This window comes from Musa acuminata, chromosome BXJ3-7, assembly GCF_036884655.1.
Source record: "Musa acuminata AAA Group cultivar baxijiao chromosome BXJ3-7, Cavendish_Baxijiao_AAA, whole genome shotgun sequence".
NCBI classification, from domain to species: domain Eukaryota; kingdom Viridiplantae; phylum Streptophyta; class Magnoliopsida; order Zingiberales; family Musaceae; genus Musa; species Musa acuminata.
This window is the reverse complement of record NC_088355.1, coordinates 8,229,481-8,249,799: the sequence shown is the minus strand read 5'-3', so window position 1 is coordinate 8,249,799 and position 20,319 is coordinate 8,229,481. Positions and strand designations below refer to the sequence as shown.

The 20,319-nt window shown below is 44.7% G+C and overlaps 4 protein-coding genes across 5 annotated transcripts; 3 read left to right on the top strand and 1 right to left on the bottom strand.

The window, feature by feature from the left end:
* Nucleotides 1-248: 248 nt before the first annotated feature.
* LOC135643768 (uncharacterized) lies at nucleotides 249-7,408 on the bottom strand. Its single transcript, XM_065161107.1, has 4 exons — nucleotides 7,135-7,408; nucleotides 6,088-6,164; nucleotides 960-1,325; nucleotides 249-714 (listed from the first exon to the last, which is right to left on the bottom strand). The coding sequence occupies exons 1-4, from the start codon at nucleotides 7,406-7,408 to the stop codon at nucleotides 340-342; spliced, it is 1,092 nt and encodes a 363-aa protein (XP_065017179.1). The 3' UTR covers nucleotides 249-339.
* Nucleotides 7,409-7,758: 350 nt separating this feature from the next.
* Nucleotides 7,759-11,185, top strand: LOC135642665 (alpha,alpha-trehalose-phosphate synthase [UDP-forming] 6-like). The gene is made up of 3 exons (XM_065158988.1): nucleotides 7,759-10,241; nucleotides 10,359-10,632; nucleotides 10,711-11,185. The coding sequence occupies exons 1-3, from the start codon at nucleotides 8,239-8,241 to the stop codon at nucleotides 11,020-11,022; spliced, it is 2,589 nt and encodes an 862-aa protein (XP_065015060.1). The 5' UTR covers nucleotides 7,759-8,238; the 3' UTR covers nucleotides 11,023-11,185.
* Nucleotides 11,186-12,916: 1,731 nt separating this feature from the next.
* LOC135643357 (uncharacterized) lies at nucleotides 12,917-13,810 on the top strand. Its single transcript, XM_065160195.1, has 2 exons — nucleotides 12,917-13,389; nucleotides 13,461-13,810. Exons 1-2 carry the CDS (start codon nucleotides 13,057-13,059, stop codon nucleotides 13,644-13,646), a joined length of 519 nt encoding a protein of 172 aa, XP_065016267.1. The 5' UTR covers nucleotides 12,917-13,056; the 3' UTR covers nucleotides 13,647-13,810.
* Nucleotides 13,811-15,873: 2,063 nt separating this feature from the next.
* LOC135643356 (adagio-like protein 3) lies at nucleotides 15,874-19,812 on the top strand. Of its 2 annotated transcripts, none has more exons than XM_065160193.1 (2): nucleotides 15,874-16,419; nucleotides 18,021-19,812. In XM_065160193.1, the coding sequence occupies exons 1-2, from the start codon at nucleotides 16,154-16,156 to the stop codon at nucleotides 19,603-19,605; spliced, it is 1,851 nt and encodes a 616-aa protein (XP_065016265.1). In that variant the 5' UTR covers nucleotides 15,874-16,153; the 3' UTR covers nucleotides 19,606-19,812. The 2 variants fall into 2 exon arrangements, with proteins under 2 accessions (XP_065016265.1, XP_065016266.1); XM_065160194.1 differs by having other exon boundaries at nucleotides 16,280-16,419; nucleotides 18,034-19,812.
* The last annotated feature ends 507 nt before the right edge of the window (nucleotides 19,813-20,319 follow it).

Here is a 20,319-nt window from a genome sequence, read left to right as displayed (position 1 = left end):
GCGTTCGGCTTTCTGAACGAAAATATTGTTTAATTGGTTAATGTATTTGTTGTTGGATTACTCCGCTGATCTGTGTGAGTAATTAATAGGATTCTGGCATTTAATTTGTCTTCGTTACCAATCTACTACCTAGAAATGTTCTTAATGATCATTTAGTCTCATGACATTTCTTTTATATTACTTTCACAGGAAGGGTTAAGTTTCCCAAGACGAAGACAACATATTGCAGAGAGAATTCCTTCCGGTATGTTAACTCATTGCCGTCACTTGTGCTATTTCTTTTAAGCATATCAAATAATTCAACGTTTTAATCGAACTAAAAAAGATTAAAGCAGAAGCTCACAAAAGTGGGGCCCGGCGAGGGCGTCCTTTCCTTCTATGGACCTTCGGACAGGGGGGCTCGGTGATCCGAGGGTGGAAATCGTCTCGGCACGCATCGGACGGCTGAGGCGAGAACGAGCACGACGGGGACTGCGACCCCTCGAGCCCTGCCGTCAGAGTCGGAAGGAACGGCTCCGATGGGTTGCATCCGATGGGCCCGGGCGCCGCGGCTCCTTCCACGTCGGCCATGCAAGCGATGGAGCAGTATCGATTGAGCTCCGAGATGGATCGACGGCAGAGCTGGCAAGCGGACCCGCCCGCGTTCGACTTGGACGGCTTTGATTGCGTCCTGGGATTCAGCAGCACCACTTTGGCGCCGTTCACGGTGTAAGGCTGATCACCAAAAATAAATAGAGAAAGTTCCTTATATTAACAAGATAATTAAGAGAATAGTAGTAATCAAAGCCCAATCGAAGCAAAGAATTACCTTTTTCTTCTTAATCCAAACCCCTAAAAAAATTTAAATTACGAATACAATTCAACAAAAAGAGATAAATTGAGTGCCGGTAAATGCTTTCAAATTTATGCGCTGTACAACGATAGGGAAGAAGAAGAAGAAGAAGAAGGTATGTGTCTACCTGGACTCGGGAGCAGTCGAGGAGCTTCTGCATGTCGTGGACGCGGACGACGTCCTGGTAGACGTAGCGGCGGATCTGGAGGAGGCGGTGGGCGCGGTGGGGGCAAGCAGGCCCAGCGACACAGTGGGGGCACATGCGGCGCCCGCAGTCGACGCAGTAGATGTTCTCCTCGCTCTTCCGCGTCTCCTTGTGCTCCTCGCACACCCCGAAGAACTTGCTCCGCAGCAGTAACTCCACCCATCCCGATCCCCCCGCCTTCGCCACGCTCCTCCGCCTTCCCCTCCCCCTTATCTTACCAAGTAAGCTTTCCTCCTCCTCCTCTGTCTTGATGACACTCTTCTTCTTGTAATGGAACGCATACCCCACCTTGCCAAAAACCCAAGATTTCGTTAACAAGATTACATCGAGACGTTCATCAAGGAAGAAACCAAACCATTGAAGAGAATTTCGAAGAACGATTCCTACTGCAAGTCTTGAAATCAACAAGAACAGATGAGATCGAATAATTCTCTTACCATGTTGACAGGAGCGACTCAAGAATCCGTGAATTGTGAGCAAATAATACTGAATATATTAGGAAAATTTGGGGAACATTACCGAATCTTTTATACCAACAGCTGGGTGGATTTTATTAGGCAGGTAATCTTTTTCACCTTCCCCGAACAAATAAAGATTCGGGCCCCTTTGCACCACCTACATTCCAATTGGAGGAACAGAGGGGCCCACGTCGTCATACGGGATAGGGAGCGGAGGCGAGATCTCGGCCCGGTCGTGGGGACGACGACGACCGTTCGATAGGGCAGTCGGGGCCGCGGGAGCCGTGCGATGTGCGCCGTGCGGCTCGCCACCCGGGCCCACGCGCATCCCTCTATGATTTGGCCGGCGCCGCTTCGCCGGGCGGAAATCGCGCGTCGTCGAGCGCGTTTCTTTGCTCATTTATTTCGCAACGATGGACTAAAGGTCGAAACTTTGGCGGCTCGGCGGTGTACGGACTTCTCCGGTCTTCCTTCTTCTATTATTATTTTTTCTATCATCCTATTTATCGGTTAAGAATCGATTTTTTTCCTTTTTTTTTTTTTAAGAAGGTGTGAGTTTGAGAGTTAACTTTCTAATCATAAATAGCTCCAAAGAAATTAACCCATATTTATGCCTCTAAATTATTCGCATGTTCCGCATTCGTCATCATCTTTATGTTATGATCTATTTGTCTATCCTCCTTCGTTCATTTACTCTGTGTCAAATGTGAATGAGTCGTCTTCTTCATGTCTTCTCATCTCTTCAACGTTGCAAAATCCTTCTTGCTCGGTATTTTTTCATTACATGTGATACAATATATCATCATTGGAGACTTAGATTAGGAAAACATGGATCAAATTAGTGATTATCCAAACCAAAGAAATACATTCAGTTAAGTTCTTACAAGAAAGAAAAAGAAGAGGAAAACAGTGGGCATTGGGTGTTGTAACCCAGAGAACTTGATGCTTGGACCTGATCTCACAAGGCCCAATTATGATTCATGGTGTCAGTTCATTGGCTCATGGGCAATCTTGACCCCAGCTGCTGTTGGAGAGGGTGTTCAAATTGGAGCAACACTTTTTCTCTACTTGGTCTTTAGGACTATGATCATTGCCTCATTGGTCTTTAGGACTAACAATTTAATGTTGCTTGCATTTGGCATCTGGAAAACTACAAATGCTTGCTGTGAGTTCCATTTATGAGTAGGTATAGTACTTGAAGAATGTGAATGGCTGCCCTCTTCCTCTCCTGGTCAGGTCTCTCTCGAAAGCAGATCACAAACTTCTGAATTGTGAGGATGAACAATGAATGTGATGGGCAGTCTCGAAGGTGATTCGTATGGTTCAGCCACTGACATATCGATAGGCTGATGAAAAGAACAGACCACAACCGGGCATGACTACATTCATTGTTCTCAGACTGTTTGGAATTGTGTCATTGGTGAAACACCTAATTTTCTTGAATGCATTAGGTTGCAGCTGTCCTTGTTCAACCATTCCTCCTTGTCACTGAGTTACCAAAAGGAAGTAGATGTCTTTTGGTTAGATTTATGCTTGATTACATCCATAGTTTTACAAGTGCAAGTGGAACCTGAGGACAAGGATTTAAATGTGAGACAAGAAGTCGCATACTTAAGCCAACAGTTCTTCATGCTTTAGTTTTGTTTACCTTTGGACACTCATCGCCGGCAATTGCGATCTGTGGTAAACAATACAAATAAAAGAATTCTTTTTGTAAGTATGGTTTAGAGTCCCTTTCTATTTCAGTGTCACAGACCCTGAATAAGTGATGCAAAAGGGTTGAAGCTTTCAAACAGAGAGGGATTGTTGGATAGTGACTGTATGATTAAAGAGAGGATGGTTAGTGCAAAATGCTATTCAAACAATGTTTTGAGGCAGCCTGATGTGATAGCTATGTAAAATTGGATGGCTTTTGGTTGAATCAACCAATGTCAAGTGATTCCACCAGTTACTGATAAATGGCAAGAAGTTTATCTGCAGGAGCAGGAAGCCTAAAATGCATATCTTCTCCTCAAACATGCCAATATCCCTAAAGCTGCCAAGTGGGGGATCATAGTTGAATGCATGAAAATGATATCTGAACTGTGAACAGTACTGAGGTGCACATGATCATCGTTTAGCAAATGACTATGTTCTTCTTTTATTCTTTTTGACAAATCTGTAGGAGAAGTTGCATTTAAGAATAAGAACCTTCAATCTCTGGGTACTCTTAATGTTTACAGAAGTTGTAGCTAAGTGTACCCCAGAAAACATGCAGTGATCGACTTCTTGAACATGGGCACACAACATCTTTTGGCATTTGAGCAGAGTCTGATTTCACATTTGGAAAAAACAGTGGCTTGGCATGATGGAACACCAATTCACTCATATCTTGCTTGATGTATGAATTTGGAACTCCATGTAAATACCTAGTCATAAATCATCTTGGCATGTTGGATTTAGGCTGAGTAGGTCATGGTAATATTACAAAACTTATCTTGTACATGTGCATATTTTGTGACTTTGTAGTCAACTGATCATAGTTATTATATATTCAGCATTTTTTGTTTTTTGTGTATATACAAAAAAATTATATACACAACATTTCTAGTCCACAAGGACTGTAGAGAGATTTCTCTTATCCACAGATTGTCTCCCTCCTGTACTTGTACATGTCTCAGTATCTGGGATCCCTGTTTCTTCTTGTCTGATTCATTTTTGTCCTCATCCTACACCTGACATAAATGTGTGCCAGAATTATAGTTATCCATTATGGGCCCTATGATCATGCTAAATAAAACAGAGGACTGGACAACTTGATAAAGGAAGACAAAATCCAGCTGTATCGACAATTCAATATGCAGTAATACTTTGTTGATCTTAGATACAATGTAGACATAACACAGTTAATTTCTCATGCAGCTGTTCTCTAGTTTAACCTTACTTGGTCTTGGTGTTTGTTGCTTTCCAGCTTGCCACTGGAGTCAGCATATTCCTGTGGATGTGGGTAACTTTTTTATGAGATCATCAGATGGTGGTACCACTATAATGGTTAGGCATTCTCTCATACTTGAATCCTTGCTAATCTTATCTTTATCTGAAACCCAACCTAACTCTCTTAGTATTTTTTTATGCTGTATGCATGTGCCAGCCATCAATATCTCTTCTCATCTTCCTTTTGAAGACTCCAAGTAACAGGTCAAAATGCTATAACTGATGCTGTTTTTGTCTTGCTTTGAACCATAAATGATCATTTCGTATTGGAGAAATAAAAATACTCCTTGCACATGCTGTGGGGTGTGCATAGCTTAGAACTTGTATGCTTTCTAACCTTCCTTTTAACTGTGGTTGGCTTTTGACTAACACACTCAACTTTCTGTTCACTGCCTCTAATTTAGATTGTTAAAGAACAAAGCAATTCATCAAATCTATTGGAATGCAAGTAATTATAATTCTACTCTGATTCAAGTTCTGGGTGCTGAAAGAGTCATTGTAGCAGCCCAAGTGTGATGGGTAGGTAGAGTGCCAGAATCCAAGTAATTGAACTACTTTTTTCACCTCTGCAATGTAGGAGTTATTAGTGTCAAAAGTTCTGCAAAACCATTGCCCAAAGGATGCTCTAGGCAAGTGGTGGGAGCTCTGTTTCCATTTGGGTCATTGTCTGCCAACTCCTTTGTACCATATCTATGTGCATGTGATGATGGTCCCTGTTGAAGCAGCTGGGTGCTGCAAAGCACTGCAGTGTACTGGGCACAAGTTGGCTTAGTAGGTCTGGCTCAAACTACAGAAATCAACAAGAGCATGCCAAAATGACTTATCTTTTTGCAGGAAAGGAAAAAACAAGTAATTGTAGTTTTTTATGGAGAAAAAAAGGGAATCATTTTGATGTATTTAAAACAGATTCATCTTAGGATCTGCAAATATACATACCTACAAGAAGTGGAATTAAAGCTTTTTAATAAAAAGAGTTATTAGTGGCTGTTGAGATACCTAAACCAAATTCACTTCAACCCCCTGAAGAATCAACTGTAACAAATGGGAACCAAAATTGTTTGTTTGTGAAAATAGTCTTCAGCAAACACAGGTGGAGATCTGACAAATGAGGGTTGCATATCAGGTGCTTATTTTACATACACGTAAACTGAAGTGGTGAACACTTGTAACTCAGTGCTTTTTAGTATAGATAAAGTGTAAAGGCACCTTCTGGTGGGCTTTCTAAGAAGCTGCTTGGTTTTTAAGCTATCAATTAAATACAACAAAGAATCAGCTCACTACTAAAAGAATCTTATCCATAAGGAGCAAAGTTGGATTAAAATAATAATAACTGGTGACAACTGATTATTTCTGATCTTGTGATTTATAAACAGATCATTAATTAGTTAAAGACAAAAAGTAGGAAAACACCTCATATCTGTTGAAGTTCTGCCCTGCAATAAATAAATTTAATGGAATACCTACCTTATGTGCAATAATTATGAAGTCCATATATTGTAAACCATTCAACTCATTATGCAATATCTAAGTTGAGAACTTTTCATTCAGTTGATTCCTCAGGTTCCAATCCAAACTTGTTTCTGAGTGGAAAACCATTTAGAGAAATAGCTCCTTTGTACCTTGTTCCCTCTCAAAGCTCCTTTGTGGTTGCTGCAAAACTGAAGGTACAAAATTGCTTGAGCTTGTGAAGTGTGATCTGATCCAAACATTTATCAGAAATAAAATCATGCAGACTTGCACGATGGATCACCACTTTGTCAGCATTGCCTAAGCAATCTTGTCTTGGATGGGGAAGAAAGCAGATGACTTGGCTTTCCTGATCCGAGATGGACAACCAATTTGTCAAGTGGCACCTACCATGCGAAGAAAGCATATTCCTTGGGTGTCAATGTAGCTCCTCTTTGGTCACAGGTTGTTTCAATCCAATGAATTCAACATTATCTCTGGCGATGATCGAATTATCTTCCTCCAAATAGTCAAGATAGTTGATGATTGATCTTACAAAGTGTGTTCAGAATGGTAGTAATTCTGGCTGATGCTTTTACATACACACATTTTGTGTATCTCAAGACTCTTACTGCTCATCTGTGTACCTATCTGGCCGCAGCACAAGATTGTTAACTGGCAATTAGAGATTGGAAGATTCAGCAAGTGTTAGGAGCTGCATCATGATCAACCGCAAGAAATCAAACAGGTCTTTTTTCTGTCATATCTGATGAACCAGTTTAGTTTTCTCTTGCACAATGACTGAATATCTTCCTTGGATTATCATTTCCAACAATTTTTCCCATGATTAAACCATCCATCATGATGAAATAGAAGAGTAATGACATGATTTTGAAGGATCAACAGTTCCACAGTGCATCCAATCTTTTTGTGAATAGATTACTTTGTGTGATCATGCGGTCTGAAGGAGTTGAGTTCTTGCTGATCTTCTTCTTCACTGCATCCAAGATGATAAGAAGAACCAACGGAAGGAAAAGGGTAAACCTTCTCTCTCGTTCTCATAAATGTGCATGTTCATGTTTTGATGCAGGCTAATTGGCATCTTCCATCGAGGGGAGGCAAAAGTTCCAGCTCAGACACCATGTTCTCTGCTCCACTCTCACTGCATCCAAGACAAAAAGGAAGGGGTTAGACCTCATCTCATCACTCCCCATGTTGACCAAACTCCTCCACCTCCACCTCAACCTGGGAGCAGCAAGGCAGCAGCCATCGCTTTCCTTCTTTCACGGCGGCCCTCGTGGTCCCCGACTGTTGTCGTGGCCACATTCGAAGGTCCTCCAATCGGGAGGCCTCACCGGCGTGGGCCCGGGAAGCAGGCCGGCACGTGCGATGGAAACAGCTGCGGTCGCCCCGCCCGGCACGACGGCTCCGCTTTCGCCACGTTTCGTCGGGCGTGTCCGTCGGGGCCGCCCTCGTCCGGGCTGTCGCCGGCATTCCGTGGCTGCTGAGGGGTATGCATGTCATTTGATCCTCTTCAATTATTTGCTTCCGTTTAACAATTGGCTTGTCGAATTGATACTCAATAGGGACGAGCGAGCGCGTACACGGAGGAACAAAATGGGGGTGTCCTTATCGATAGCTCAAATCCTCTTCCGCTTGTCTTCACACCTGGATTTCCCCACCCGCTGTGCACCCGCGTTGATATTGGACAGACGCGTTATCCGCAGCCTCTTGTAGCGGGCGTAGGAACGGAAGCGACGTCTCTTTTGTCCGTCAGTGGTTTTCTTCCTCCTCTCTCACTTTCCTGCTCTCTTGAGTCAGTATAAAACGCGAAAGCTGCTCCGAGCAGCAGCCGAAACACCGTAGATTTTTTTTCTCTTTTCCTCCAGATTATCCCCCCTTTTTTCTCCCTTTTGCTTGTTTCTGGACCTCTCAAGATTCAACGCCGACAAGGAAATCTCTCGATCATGTTGGGGTTTTGGTAATCCTCCATTTTTCTTCTTTGGAAAAATCGCTTCTTTGTTGCTTTATGCTCTTCTGCTCCTTTTGATTCCGTTGATTTTCTCATACATTGTGAGAATACCGGCTTAGATTTGTCACCTTTTTTGCTCTTTTTCCTTGAAAAGAGAGACTTTGCTCGGAATTTTTTTACTTTTTTACCATGTCGAGCTCCCTCTGCTGCCTCTTGTGGATGTCTAGAAATCCTTTTTCTCTCGCTTTGATATGTTCTGAGCTGGGATTTCGATGAGTACTGGCTATTTGATTCGGTCGAGGCTTTGCTGAGCCGGAAAGATCCTTTCTTTGATCTCTAATCGCCGGAAAAAATGGTGTCGCGGTCTTACTCAAACCTCCTCGAGCTAGCCTCCGGCGAGCCTCCCTCTATCAGCCAGATCCGCCGGCGGATCCCCCGCGTGATGACCGTCGCCGGCATCATCTCCGACCTCGACTCCGACTCCGACTCCGACGGCTCCGCCACCGGCCCCTCTTCCACCACCCGCGACCGCACCATCGTCGTCGCCAACCAACTCCCCATCCGCGCCCGCCGCCGCCCGGACGGCCGCGGCTGGGACTTCTCCTGGGACGAGGACTCCCTCCTCCTCCAGCTCAAGGACGCCATCGGCGACCGCGGCGCCGACATGGAGTTCTTCTACGTGGGCTGCCTTCGCGACGAGATCCCGCCGGCCGACCAGGACGACGTCGGCCAGGTCCTGCTCGAGTCCTTCAAGTGCGTGCCGGCCTTCCTGCCGCCCGACCTCCTCGCCCGCTACTACCACGGCTTCTGCAAGCAGCAGCTCTGGCCCCTGTTCCACTACATGCTTCCCATGTCCCCCGACCTCGGCGGACGCTTCGACCGCTCCCTGTGGCAGGCCTACGTCTCCGTGAACAAGATCTTCGCCGACAAGATCCTGGAGGTGATCAACCCCGACGACGACTTCGTCTGGGTCCACGACTACCATCTCATGGTCCTCCCCACCTTCCTCCGGAAGCGGTTCAACCGCATCAAGCTCGGGTTCTTCCTCCACAGCCCCTTCCCCTCCTCGGAAATCTACAAGACGCTGCCGGTCCGCGAGGAGCTCCTCCGTGCGCTGCTCAATTCCGACTTAATCGGGTTCCACACCTTCGACTACGCCCGCCATTTCCTCTCCTGCTGCGGCCGGATGCTCGGGCTATCGTACGAGTCGAAGCGGGGCTACATCGGGTTGGAGTACTACGGCCGCACGGTCAGCATCAAGATTCTGCCGGTGGGCATCCACTTGGGCCAGCTCAAGTCTGTGCTCGGCCTTCCGGAGACCGAGACGAAGGTCCAGGAGCTCAGGGAGCAGTTCTTGGAGAAGGGGAGGGTGATGATGCTCGGGGTAGACGACATGGACATCTTCAAGGGGATCAGCTTGAAGCTGCTGGCCATGGAGGAGCTGCTCAAGCAGCACCCGGAGTGGCGGGGGAAGGTGGTCCTGGTCCAGATCGCGAATCCGGCGAGAGGGCGGGGGAAGGGCGTGAAGGAGGTCCAGGCCGAGAGCTTTGCGACGATGAAGAGGATCAACGAGGCCTACGGCAACCCCGGGTATGAGCCCATCGTTCTGATCGACGAGCCTCTCCCCTTCTTTCACCGAATCGCTTACTACGTGGTGGCGGAGTGTTGCTTGGTCACAGCAGTCAGGGATGGCATGAACCTCATCCCCTACGAGTACATCATTTCCAGACAAGGGAACGAGAAATTGGATCGTGTCTTGGGCTTAGGCACGTCGGCTCAGAAGAAGAGCATGTTGGTGCTCTCCGAGTTCATCGGATGTTCTCCGTCCCTGAGCGGAGCCATCAGGGTGAATCCATGGAACATAGAAGCCGTCGCCGATGCCATGGTCAATGCTCTGGAGATGTCAGAGCAGGAGAAGCAATTCCGGCATGAGAAGCACTACAAGTATGTTAGCACACACGATGTAGGGTACTGGGCAAACAGTTTCGTGCAAGACCTGGAAAGGACATGCAGGGATCACTCGAGGAGGAGGTGCTGGGGAATCGGCTTCGGATTGGGATTTAGGGTGGTTTCTCTTGATACAAACTTTAGGAAGCTTGCAATGGAGCACATTGTTTCAGCATACAAGAGAACGAGAACTCGTGCCATCCTTTTGGATTACGACGGCACGTTGATGCCACAAGCATCGATCGATAAGAGCCCTAACGCTAAATCGATCGAGATCATGAACAGCTTGTGTCATGATAAGAACAACCTAGTGTTCCTTGTTAGTGCCAGAACCCGAGCCACTCTCAGTGACTGGTTTTCTGCTTGTGAGAACCTGGGGGTAGCTGCAGAACATGGTTACTTTCTGAGGTTAGCCGTCCTCAGCTTCTTTGCGATGACAAAAAAATCGTAAATGCTTCATGTTTGATGCTATTTCTGGTCCTTCGAGTCGATATGTGATGAGCATTTATATTCATTTGGTTTCAGGTTAAAGAGGGATGCAGAGTGGGAAACATGTGTCCCTGTTGCAGATTGCAGCTGGAAGCAGATTGCAGAGCCTGTAATGAACTTGTACACTGAAACAACTGATGGTTCGACGATCGAAGACAAGGAGACCACGCTTGTGTGGTCATATGAAGACGCTGATCCTGATTTTGGATCTTGCCAAGCCAAGGAGCTTCTTGATCATCTGGAGAGTGTCCTCACGAACGAACCAGTTTCAGTGAAGAGTGGTCAGCACATTGTGGAGGTTAAACCGCAGGTAAGGTGTCACTGCTTTTATGCTATGCTTCCTCACGGGTCATGGATGAGGCTACTGATAGTGATGTTATGCTTGCAGGGAGTGAGCAAGGGCCTGGTAGCCCAGCGCCTTCTTTCCATTATGCAGGAGAGGGGCTTATCGTCAGACTTTGTACTATGTATCGGAGATGACAGATCAGATGAAGACATGTTTGAGGTTATCAGTACTTCTATAGCAAGCACTTCTCTTACTCCGACAGCCGAAGTATTTGCATGCACAGTTGGTCAGAAACCCAGCAAGGCTAAATACTATCTGGACGATACAGCTGAGATTGTGAGGCTAATGCAAGGACTAGCAACTGTCTCAGAACAAGCACTCAGGACCCAGCAATCTCTGCAGAATGGTCTTTGAGCTATAAAAAGGAAGTTGAAGGTTCATTTTTTCTTCTGCATGATCTGACTCTCTTCTAGGTAGCTCAACATTCTCTTTTCTTCTGCTTTTTCCTCACTGCAGTGTACATAAGATCTTTGAACAATTTTCTCGAGTGACAACGCAGATTGCTGTTTGATCTCTATTTTAGAGACCAAGAGACTTGTACGGTTGGTATGCATGCCCATGCTCTTGCTTCCCCACTCCATGTTCTTGCTGGGATTACAGATTCGGTTTCTCTTTCGATGATGCCTCAATTTACTTATGCAACCTCTGAGATCTGAACCAAGTTTCGGTTTCTCTTTCGAAACTACGCTTGCTCTCATTAGACGCAATCGGATCACGGTTGAAGTGTGATTTGTTCTCTCTACCTTGGTTTCTCTTGTTCTAAGTTAGATGTGCTGTCTTCTGAAAACTATAGAGAGATGTGCTTCTGTGTGACTTCCCTCCAAATTCTGAGATGCTTCAGGATTTATTTCATATCGACAGAGGTGAGACAGGAGACTATGCTGCCAACTTCATCATCCAGCACAATGATCTGCAAGTTTACCTTACTTTAAGATGTGCTGGGTGTGGATCAAGCATCTTTTCCTTACCAACTGCGACATCCACTTGTGATAGTCTTCCCCCACACGAGACTTCTCACTTCCTCCATGTCCTGCTGTGTGAGTACTAGTAATGGCAGGATTTCTTTCTCTGGAGGTCTATTCATGGCATTGCTAACTCCAACATCTGTCTAAATTACAAGAAAATGGGCAATCGAGGGATCCCAAACCCATAGAAAGGCTTTTGAGAGTCTACCTTGGCGTGGCATGGCAAGTATTCAACTGAGGAAATCTCTTTTACCATGTATAAATAGACTTAATGTGATACTAATTATAGTGTGTTTTTTTTACCTTTATAATTTTATTCTTCGTTCTCTCATTTTATCATGGTATCAGAGTCTCCACCTCCACGACAAAAGAAAAGGCTATCTATCACTGCTTTTCCATCGTCAGGTCGTCGGTGCGACAAATCTTTCCTCCTCGGCAACTGTCTTCTCCACTGCCACTTTGTGCCAACGTCCGTTCCCTTCCGTTGCGGCGTCTCTAGTGCTGAGCTCACCAGTACTGCCCCACCTTTCTTTCTCACTGTTTGTCAGCACCTCCCCTCCTCACCAGTGTAGAACTCTGTCAACATATCTCAATTGAGATCTATTGTTGCTTCTTTTCCTCTGGCAGTTGCGATTCTCTGGTTGTAGGTCACTCTCTACCGCCCAAATTCCCAACTGTTGCATAGAGATTTGCAACTTTACACAATTCACAGGTCCTCTTCTTCAACGAAAACCTCATCTCAGTGCCTTTGCTGATACTGATTGGACGAGAAACTTTGATGATAGAACCTCCACGTCAGAGTATGTCGTCTTTCTTGGGTCTAATCCAATCAGTTGGAGTTCTAAGAAGCAAAAGACAATGACTCGGTCTACAACTGAAGCTGAATATCATGCTATTACTATCATTGCTGCTGAACTCAATTTACTTATACTCCTATAATATATTGTGACAATGTTAAAGCTATCTACTTATGTATCAATCCATGTGTCTCTAATGTCCCTAATCAACTAGACTCACTCACGAAGCTGTCAGATTTCCTTAACTGGATAGCAGATGAGATTTCCTCAACTGCACGAGGAAATATTCTTTTTCACCAAGTATAAATAGACTTCATATGAGACTAATTATAGTGTGTTTTTCTTTTACCTTTACGATTTTACTAATTGTAGTGTATTTTTCTTTTATTTTTATAATTTTATTTACTAATGTACTTTTCTTTTACCTTTATAATTTTATTCTTCGTTCTCTTATTTTATCGTAACTTTCGTCGTTGGCCTTCACGACCTCTTCGAGTGGTAAAAATTGTTTTTGGATGAATCCGTGAAATATGCAGTCATACTTCCTAATGGCATCTCCGAGAAGCCAACACCACACGCCATCTTATCCCATCCTCCACCTTTCATAGCCATTCTCGGCTTCCTCGATGTTGATCCGTGCCGCAGTCCCACAAGTCCACCACCCATGGCTGCCTCCGCCCATTGCCCCCGCCCTTGCCGTCGTTCAGAAGGTGCCACCTGCGGCCATCTCCTGCCGCCTCGGCACGCCGCATTTGCGCAGCCTCAAGACAAGCCACGGCCTCTGTAAAGCGAGGCGAAGGGTGAGGTACGAAGAAGAAGATGAGGAGGAGGACACCGAGGAGCATGCGCAGAACTCGGAGATCTCGTTGATGGAAGCTTACAGCGAAGCAGTCAGAGATGTGGCTCTCGTTGTCCGGGCAACAGTGGATGGCGAAGAAGAGACTGTGCTCGTCTTTAAGGTAATCATCGAAGACACCATCTTGCTTCCTCCTATCAGCACTCTCTATATTAAGGAGTTCGGTGACTGCAGGGTTTCTCTTCTTGTTTGAGCTCCAGGACCTCATATGATCCATCCAAGAGTGTTCTTCCAGCGAGAGCAGTCATCGAATGCATAGATGTGGTGAGAGGGCCATTCGATCCCTCCAACGTGGAGTACTTGGAGAAGGACTTGACATGGGAGGCCTTCAAGACTCGTCTGCAAACCAACAACCGATGAAATGGTTCATCAACCATTACTTCTTCTTCTTCTTCTTCTTCTTGTCCTCCTTACAATGCCGTGGCTGTGGGATGCAACACAACCGTATGTATCGAATGCCAAGATTGCAACTCCGTTGAATGGACATCGACAACATATGAAATATTAATCCCGATTGCTGTAGACATTCCAAATGCAAATAATAGCTCGATAGAGGCACTAAAACTGTAAGCACACAAACCTTTTCTCCATACTGAGAAAAAAATGACTCTCAAACTGCATGCAATTCATGATTAAGCATAACTAATCCAAACACAAAGCATAGTTATCATAAACATCTTAAAAATCTACTGTAACTTTCCCTTGGACAAGAAAAGGGTTTGGAACCCATCAACTGAAGCTGAAGTGACACCACGCCAGCAGACAATTGAGTGATCGTAAACATCTGTTTTCTTCTAGTGGACTGCTTTCAGACAATGAAATTTTTGGAAAGTTATGAGCTTATACTCGATAGAATTTTATTTCCATGACAATAGTAATATTATTTTCTCACTGTTTTGCATAATTCTCTTTCCTCCAATGCTTAGTTGTGCGCGAAGCTCAATGAAATACAACAAAATTCTCATATGTCTGTCTGTCTGTCTTTTTCTCTCTCTTCTTACGAAAGGAATAAACTATGAACATTCTCCCGTTGGCAAAACTTGTGGCCATGGCATTGTGCAGAAGCCACAGATGCTGGAGATCACAGGGCAAAATATCTCCGAACACAACCAGGCCGAAGGCTGCATTCCGAGCTCTTGTTCTCGTTCACAGAGTCATCGTGCAGATATGCCATCAAAGATGCCTCTGATCTTTCATTAAGTCCAATAAAAAAGAAGCGGAAGCAACGGAGGAGAACAAAAAGAAGCAGCGAAGGTATCCGACAGTGCGCTGCCGTAGAAGAGGGCATGAGCCCGAAACATCTCGGCCACAATTGCTGCCATTGGCGTGGCATCTTTTGTGCATGTGTTGGTCTGCCACACGAAGATATTTCCTTACACATGCAACTGTGATGCACTCTCGGTACAGATCGCTTTCGTCGAGTTGGACATACATACATCCACTCATGTGTTCCATCATCATCAGGAAGAACAGCCTTTTCTACCTCTGCTGCTGCAGCTGCTGCACCCAAGCCATCATCAGACGAGGCATAGACTGTTCGGTTCCTAAAATCGATAGTTTCAATTCAAAATGATTAAATAAAATAGTTAATAATCAAAATTAACCGATCTATCTTAGGATATTACATGTCAAACTATGAAAATTATATTTATTCAACATTAAGATGATATATATATAAATAGAATTATCGATGGTTCCGACATCGATGGGACGGATCCAATATGACGATCCCGAACTATAAAGATTTCGATCGAAATCGTCGGTTTCGAAGGCGGAAACGATGCGTGCCTAACTTGGAAGAAGCATCAGCTTTGAGGTGAGTTTGGTGAGAAGAAACCGAACGCTGGTGATGACGACATGGGCGGTGGGTTGCACGTACAACTTGACCGACTTGTCGGCCGATGTTTTATTATTATCTTCAAAAGGAAATAAAAAGAAATAGATCGCAACAATTATATTTCTTTAGTATTTGTAGATTACGACCTCAAGTCAAAGTCAAATAATTTGTACAGAAACAAAAGTCCAAAGGTTCATAGTAAGTGATATTTGTTCGAAGAGATGGAGATGAAAATTGGAAAGAGAGAGAGAGAGAGAGAGAGAGAGAGAGGGTCGAATAAATATCTGAGACGAGAAGGAGTTGACAGAAGTTGGGCGATGATATTTGATGGAGAGTTGACAACAGTTGGGTGATGATATGTGTGGGTTTGAGAGAGAGAGAGAGAGAGAGAGAGAGAGAGAGAGAGAGAGCTGCCGTGGAGGGGATGGAGAAGTTTGCCGGCGCACTCACCGACCCAAGAAAAGACAGCCCACCCATAGATATTTTTAGGCAGCAGTGGCATCCACCGCTTCAAACCACATCGCAGCTTTTCTTACTACAAATAAATGATGTGATGAATGTATAGGTGATTTAGTAAATAATAATAATAATAATTATTATTATTATTATTATATATGAGCTATTTTTGAAAGAAAAAAAAAGAAAAAAGAAAAAATAAAAATGGAAAAATAAATATATTGTAGCCATGGTGGGCCCACGCGGTCCTTTGTACCATTTTTATGGCTTGTCAAAGCGAAGCATCAATTACGATCCAAAGTAGATTTGTTGGCAGCCCATTTTCTCTCTCTCTCTCTCTCTCTCTCTCTCTCTCTCTCCGAAGCAGATATTTGTAGTTCCGTCACCACCTCACAGCCACTGCCTCTCCGATCTCCTTTATCACCTCTGTTCAACCCTCCCATCTCATACGGAAGCAGCGGTAGTCGTAGTGGTAATAGGAGGACGGTGGGCAGATTCATTTGCAGCAGCAGCGAAGGAAGAGAAGAGAAGAGAAGAGAAGAGAAGAGCATATAAGAGACGAGCATAGAGGAGGATGGCAGCAGGAGTAGAGCGAGGGAGAGGAGGAGCCGGCGGGGGAGGGAACCCGCTGAAGCGACTCAAGTGGTCGCAGGAGGACGAAATGGAGCTCGAGGAAGAGGAGGAAGAGATGGCGGGCCTTGGCCGGTTCTACTACCCGGACTGCCCTTCGGCTTTCGTCGTCTCCGACGCCGTCGAGCCCGACTTCCCGCTCATCTACGTTAACACCGTCTTCGAGAACGCCACCGGATACCGCGCCGACGAGGTCCTCGGACGGAACTGGTGATTCTCTCCCCTCCCCCCCTAACCTTTGGATGATTCCGATCGAGTTAACCCTTGCGATGGGTCAAAGATTTGACGTCAAAATTTCATCTTTTCCGGGTATTTATTTGATTGGTTAATTTCGAAAGTTTCTGATTGGTACCGTGTGAGTGTTGGTAGCCCCATCATCTTGTTTCATTCCGGGAAGAAGGATTCTGCAAGTCCAGTGGACGTTCTACCACAGCCACATCCTCGATTGAAGGGAGCTAATCTTGTCGCCCTTGTCTACAGAAAAACCATGATTTACGCTCCAGGATTGAATGAAACGATCGACATCACAATAAAAAGAAGTTTTCTTGCCATCCGAATCGAAATCAATTCCTTATTCTTCTGATCAATCGATCTTTCCCTTTCTCCTTTGTTTTGCCTCTATGCCTGATATCTTGGAATAATAATGTGTATATGGTCGAGCTAGTTATCCTACTTCATTCTCCCTTTTTTCTTGCTTCGTATGTGTCTCATGGTTCTCTCTCCTATTTCAGAGCTTAACTCGCTTTTGTTCCGAATTAATTGTTAGGTAGTTGAAGGAATCTCCATGAGATTTGGTAAATGCACAAGATTTTTGGTTATTCTGTCATTTTTGGTAAATTCACAATGGATGGATAATTTGGGTCGAGTGCCTTTTTTGTGCAATTACCATGGGACTTGTGAAGAAGGAACACTTTAAGATGATATATTCCCTTTGAGTCGTAGTAAATTGAGATATTGTTGCCGTAAAAGCAATCATAGTAAGTAGAATGATGGAGACTCTCTGGTTTGGGATTTAGGGGTTTCTGCAATATGAAATGCTGGATTTGTATGTATTCCATGGACAACATTTATCTATGTCAATCAAGTAATTTACAACTAGTGATGATATTGTTCATCATAAAAGATTACAATTAAGCATAGTTGTATGGCTACTATGATTAAGTTCTTCACCTATTGCTTGATTTGACTTGATATATATACCTTTTTACATGAGTAGAATTATCTTAACAGCAAAGTAATTGCAAGATCTGCAGGCTACATGTTGGCCAAAGTATTTTCTCAGAACCAAATGCAACTATCAAAGAGGTTTATCTTCTCTTGTTCTGGTGCTCCAACTTTCATTCCAAGTTCTTTTATTTTCCTTGAAAAAATTCATACAACTTAGCGATATAGGGAATGTGTTGAATATGTTAATTGGACGTAGCTATTCGATACTTCCAACTCCAGCGATATGGGGAACGTGCTAGTTGGATTGCAATCTTGGTATAGTTATTCTGATAGTTGCTTTGAAGCTTCATTCATGTTCTCTTACGGCAGTTGTCTCCCTTTAAGCCGTTGCCATCATTAGCCACACTGCACAAATAGCAGAAGCATTTAGGTCACCTACCTTGTGGTCCTGCTCTGTCATCAGCATATACATGGTCCCTCTTTTTATTTTCTTTCATCTGCTTTGTTTTGTTACCATAAGTGTAAGCATTATAATCATTGGTTGTGCTTTGCCCCCAAAATTATTTTGCCCTCTATGCCTGTCATTTCTTTTTGAGTAAGAAGATCTGCAAACTTGATTGATTCATTTCAGAACCCTGTTTCAGCCGATTCTTGCAGTTTCGTGATCCGCGAGCACAAAGACGGCATCCCTTGGTGGACCCAATGGTTGTCGCTGAAATTCATAGATGTCTGGAGGAAGGGATAGAGTTTCAAGGCGAGCTTCTCAATTTTAGGAAGGATGGCACTCCGCTGGTGAACAGATTAAGGCTTACGCCGATATACGGCGATGACGGCTTCGTTACCCACATCATAGGCATCCAGCTGTTTTCTGAAGCAAACATTGATCTCAACCGTTTGTCGTACCCAGTTTTCAAACAGACCTCCTTCATCAAGTCCTACCATCAGGATCCAAAATTCTCCATACCTGAAACCAATTCTAATAACCAAAACCGGGACTACTGTGGGATCCTTCAGCTCTCAGATGAAGTCCTGGCACATAACATCTTGTCACGCTTGACACCTCGAGATGTAGCTTCTATTGGATCAGCATGCATTAGAATGCGTCAACTAACTAAAAATGAGCATTTGAGGAAGATGGTTTGCCAAAATGCATGGGGAAGAGAGGTGACCATAAGATTGGAGCTGAGCACCAAAAGATTAGGATGGGGCAGGCTAGCAAGGGAGCTAACCACACTGGAGGCTGCCTCGTGGAAGAAGTTCACAGTTGGTGGCAGAGTAGAGCCTTCCCGTTGTAATTTTAGCGCCTGTGCTGTTGGTAATCGGTTGGTTCTCTTCGGAGGAGAAGGCATCAATATGCAACCGATGGATGATACTTTTGTTCTCAATCTCGAGTCAGCAAATCCAGAATGGCACCGTGTGAAGGTCACCTCATCGCCTCCAGGACGCTGGGGGCACACGCTTTCATGCCTAAGTGGTTCATGGCTGGTTGTCTTTGGTGGATACGGCAGTCAAGGATTGCTGAACGATGTGTTTGTGTTGGACTTGGATGCCCAGCAGCCAGGTTGGAAAGAAGTCTTCGGTGAAGCCCCTCCTCTTCCAAGATCCTGGCACAGCTCTTGCACTGTTGGTGGATCCAAACTTGTTGTATCAGGTGGGTGCACCAGTGCCGGTGTCCTTCTAAGTGACACTTTTCTACTGGATTTGACTAGGGAGAAGCCAACATGGAGGGAGATACCCTCCCCATGGGTGCCTCCTAGGCTTGGTCACACACTTTCAGCATATGACAAGACTAAGATTCTGATGTTTGGAGGACTGGCTAAGAGTGGCTCACTAAGGCTGCGGTCATGCGATACATTCAGTATCGACTTGGAAGATGATGAGCCTCAGTGGAGGCAGCTAGCGACCACCGGCTTTCCTGGTACAGGTCCGCCACCGAGATTGGACCATGTGGCTGTCAGTTTGCCTTGTGGAAGGATTATCATCTTCGGTGGATCGATCGCAGGCCTTCACTCACCGTCGCAGCTCTTCCTCTTGGACCCATTAGAAGATGAACCAACATGGAGGATCCTCAATGTCCCTGGTCAGCCCCCAAAGTTTGCATGGGGACATAGCACTTGTGTCGTTGGAGGGACACGAGTTCTTGTGCTCGGTGGTCACACCGGTGAAGAGTGGATTCTGAATGAGCTGCATGAGCTATGCTTGGCTAGCAGACCCGAAGGAGATCCATGATCTCGATCATTATGTTTTAGATGTTCATTGGAGTGAAAAAGAGTTCTTCTCAGTTACCATATGTTTCAGTATTTGCCTCAATTTTCCTTGTTTGCTTCTGTGGGAATCTTGCTCTTCATTGTCTTGTATCATCCCCACCTTCAGCTACATCTAAATCTGCTGTACATAAACTTTACAGCGTATAAATAACTGATGTATTTATACTGATTCAGCTGATGTCAATCTCAGGTTGCCAAAATGACAAACTTTCTTTGTGCTACCACACCTAAGCAATTTTGATTTCCAAAGTCTTCCGAGTGATCTCATCTTCAAACTGGTCTTCTTGCAAGAATGTCAGAGCAGATGAAATCTCAGAGTTACCTACAAACTGGAATACTTGTTGCTTCTCTGAGCATTGGGTGATGATGGATCAATGACAAAACTCGAAGATATCGGTCAACGCGACCAAGAAAATGTTTGTCGGAGTGTATTGGGTGCTGATCGATCAAAGAAGGTTTCTGCATTTTTGCCTAAATGGTTTTATTTTTATTTTTCTTATTCATGAAATATTCAGATATGGATCCAAACATGAAAAGGTGTGCTTACCCTCCGTCGGTTGGACCTCAAAATCGCCTAAGAAAAATTTTTTGGGTGCTAAATGGTTCGAATTCCATATCGTTGTTCGTACCTGCGGTGGTCGGAGCAGGGAGATCCAAAGACTGAGGTGTGCTTACC

Excerpts from the sequence above, each read along its gene's own strand:
- LOC135643356 (XM_065160193.1), top strand. The coding sequence starts at position 16,154 with ATGGCAGCAGGAGTAGAGCGAGGGAGAGGAGGAGCCGGCGGGGGAGGG. Across the intron at positions 16,420-18,020 it reads GAGGTCCTCGGACGGAACTG|CCGATTCTTGCAGTTTCGTG; the intron begins GTGATTCTCTCC and ends ACCCTGTTTCAG.
- LOC135642665 (XM_065158988.1), top strand. The coding sequence starts at position 8,239 with ATGGTGTCGCGGTCTTACTCAAACCTCCTCGAGCTAGCCTCCGGCGAG. Across the intron at positions 10,242-10,358 it reads GAACATGGTTACTTTCTGAG|GTTAAAGAGGGATGCAGAGT; the intron begins GTTAGCCGTCCT and ends ATTTGGTTTCAG. Across the intron at positions 10,633-10,710 it reads TTGTGGAGGTTAAACCGCAG|GGAGTGAGCAAGGGCCTGGT; the intron begins GTAAGGTGTCAC and ends TTATGCTTGCAG.
- LOC135643357 (XM_065160195.1), top strand. The coding sequence starts at position 13,057 with ATGTTGATCCGTGCCGCAGTCCCACAAGTCCACCACCCATGGCTGCCT. Across the intron at positions 13,390-13,460 it reads AGACTGTGCTCGTCTTTAAG|GGTTTCTCTTCTTGTTTGAG; the intron begins GTAATCATCGAA and ends CGGTGACTGCAG.
- LOC135643768 (XM_065161107.1), bottom strand. The coding sequence starts at position 7,408 with ATGCCGGCGACAGCCCGGACGAGGGCGGCCCCGACGGACACGCCCGAC. Across the intron at positions 6,165-7,134 it reads GGTGGAGGTGGAGGAGTTTG|ATCACACTTCACAAGCTCAA; the intron begins GTCAACATGGGG and ends TGTTTGGATCAG. Across the intron at positions 1,326-6,087 it reads GAGCTTTGAGAGGGAACAAG|GTGGGGTATGCGTTCCATTA; the intron begins GTACAAAGGAGC and ends GTTTTTGGCAAG.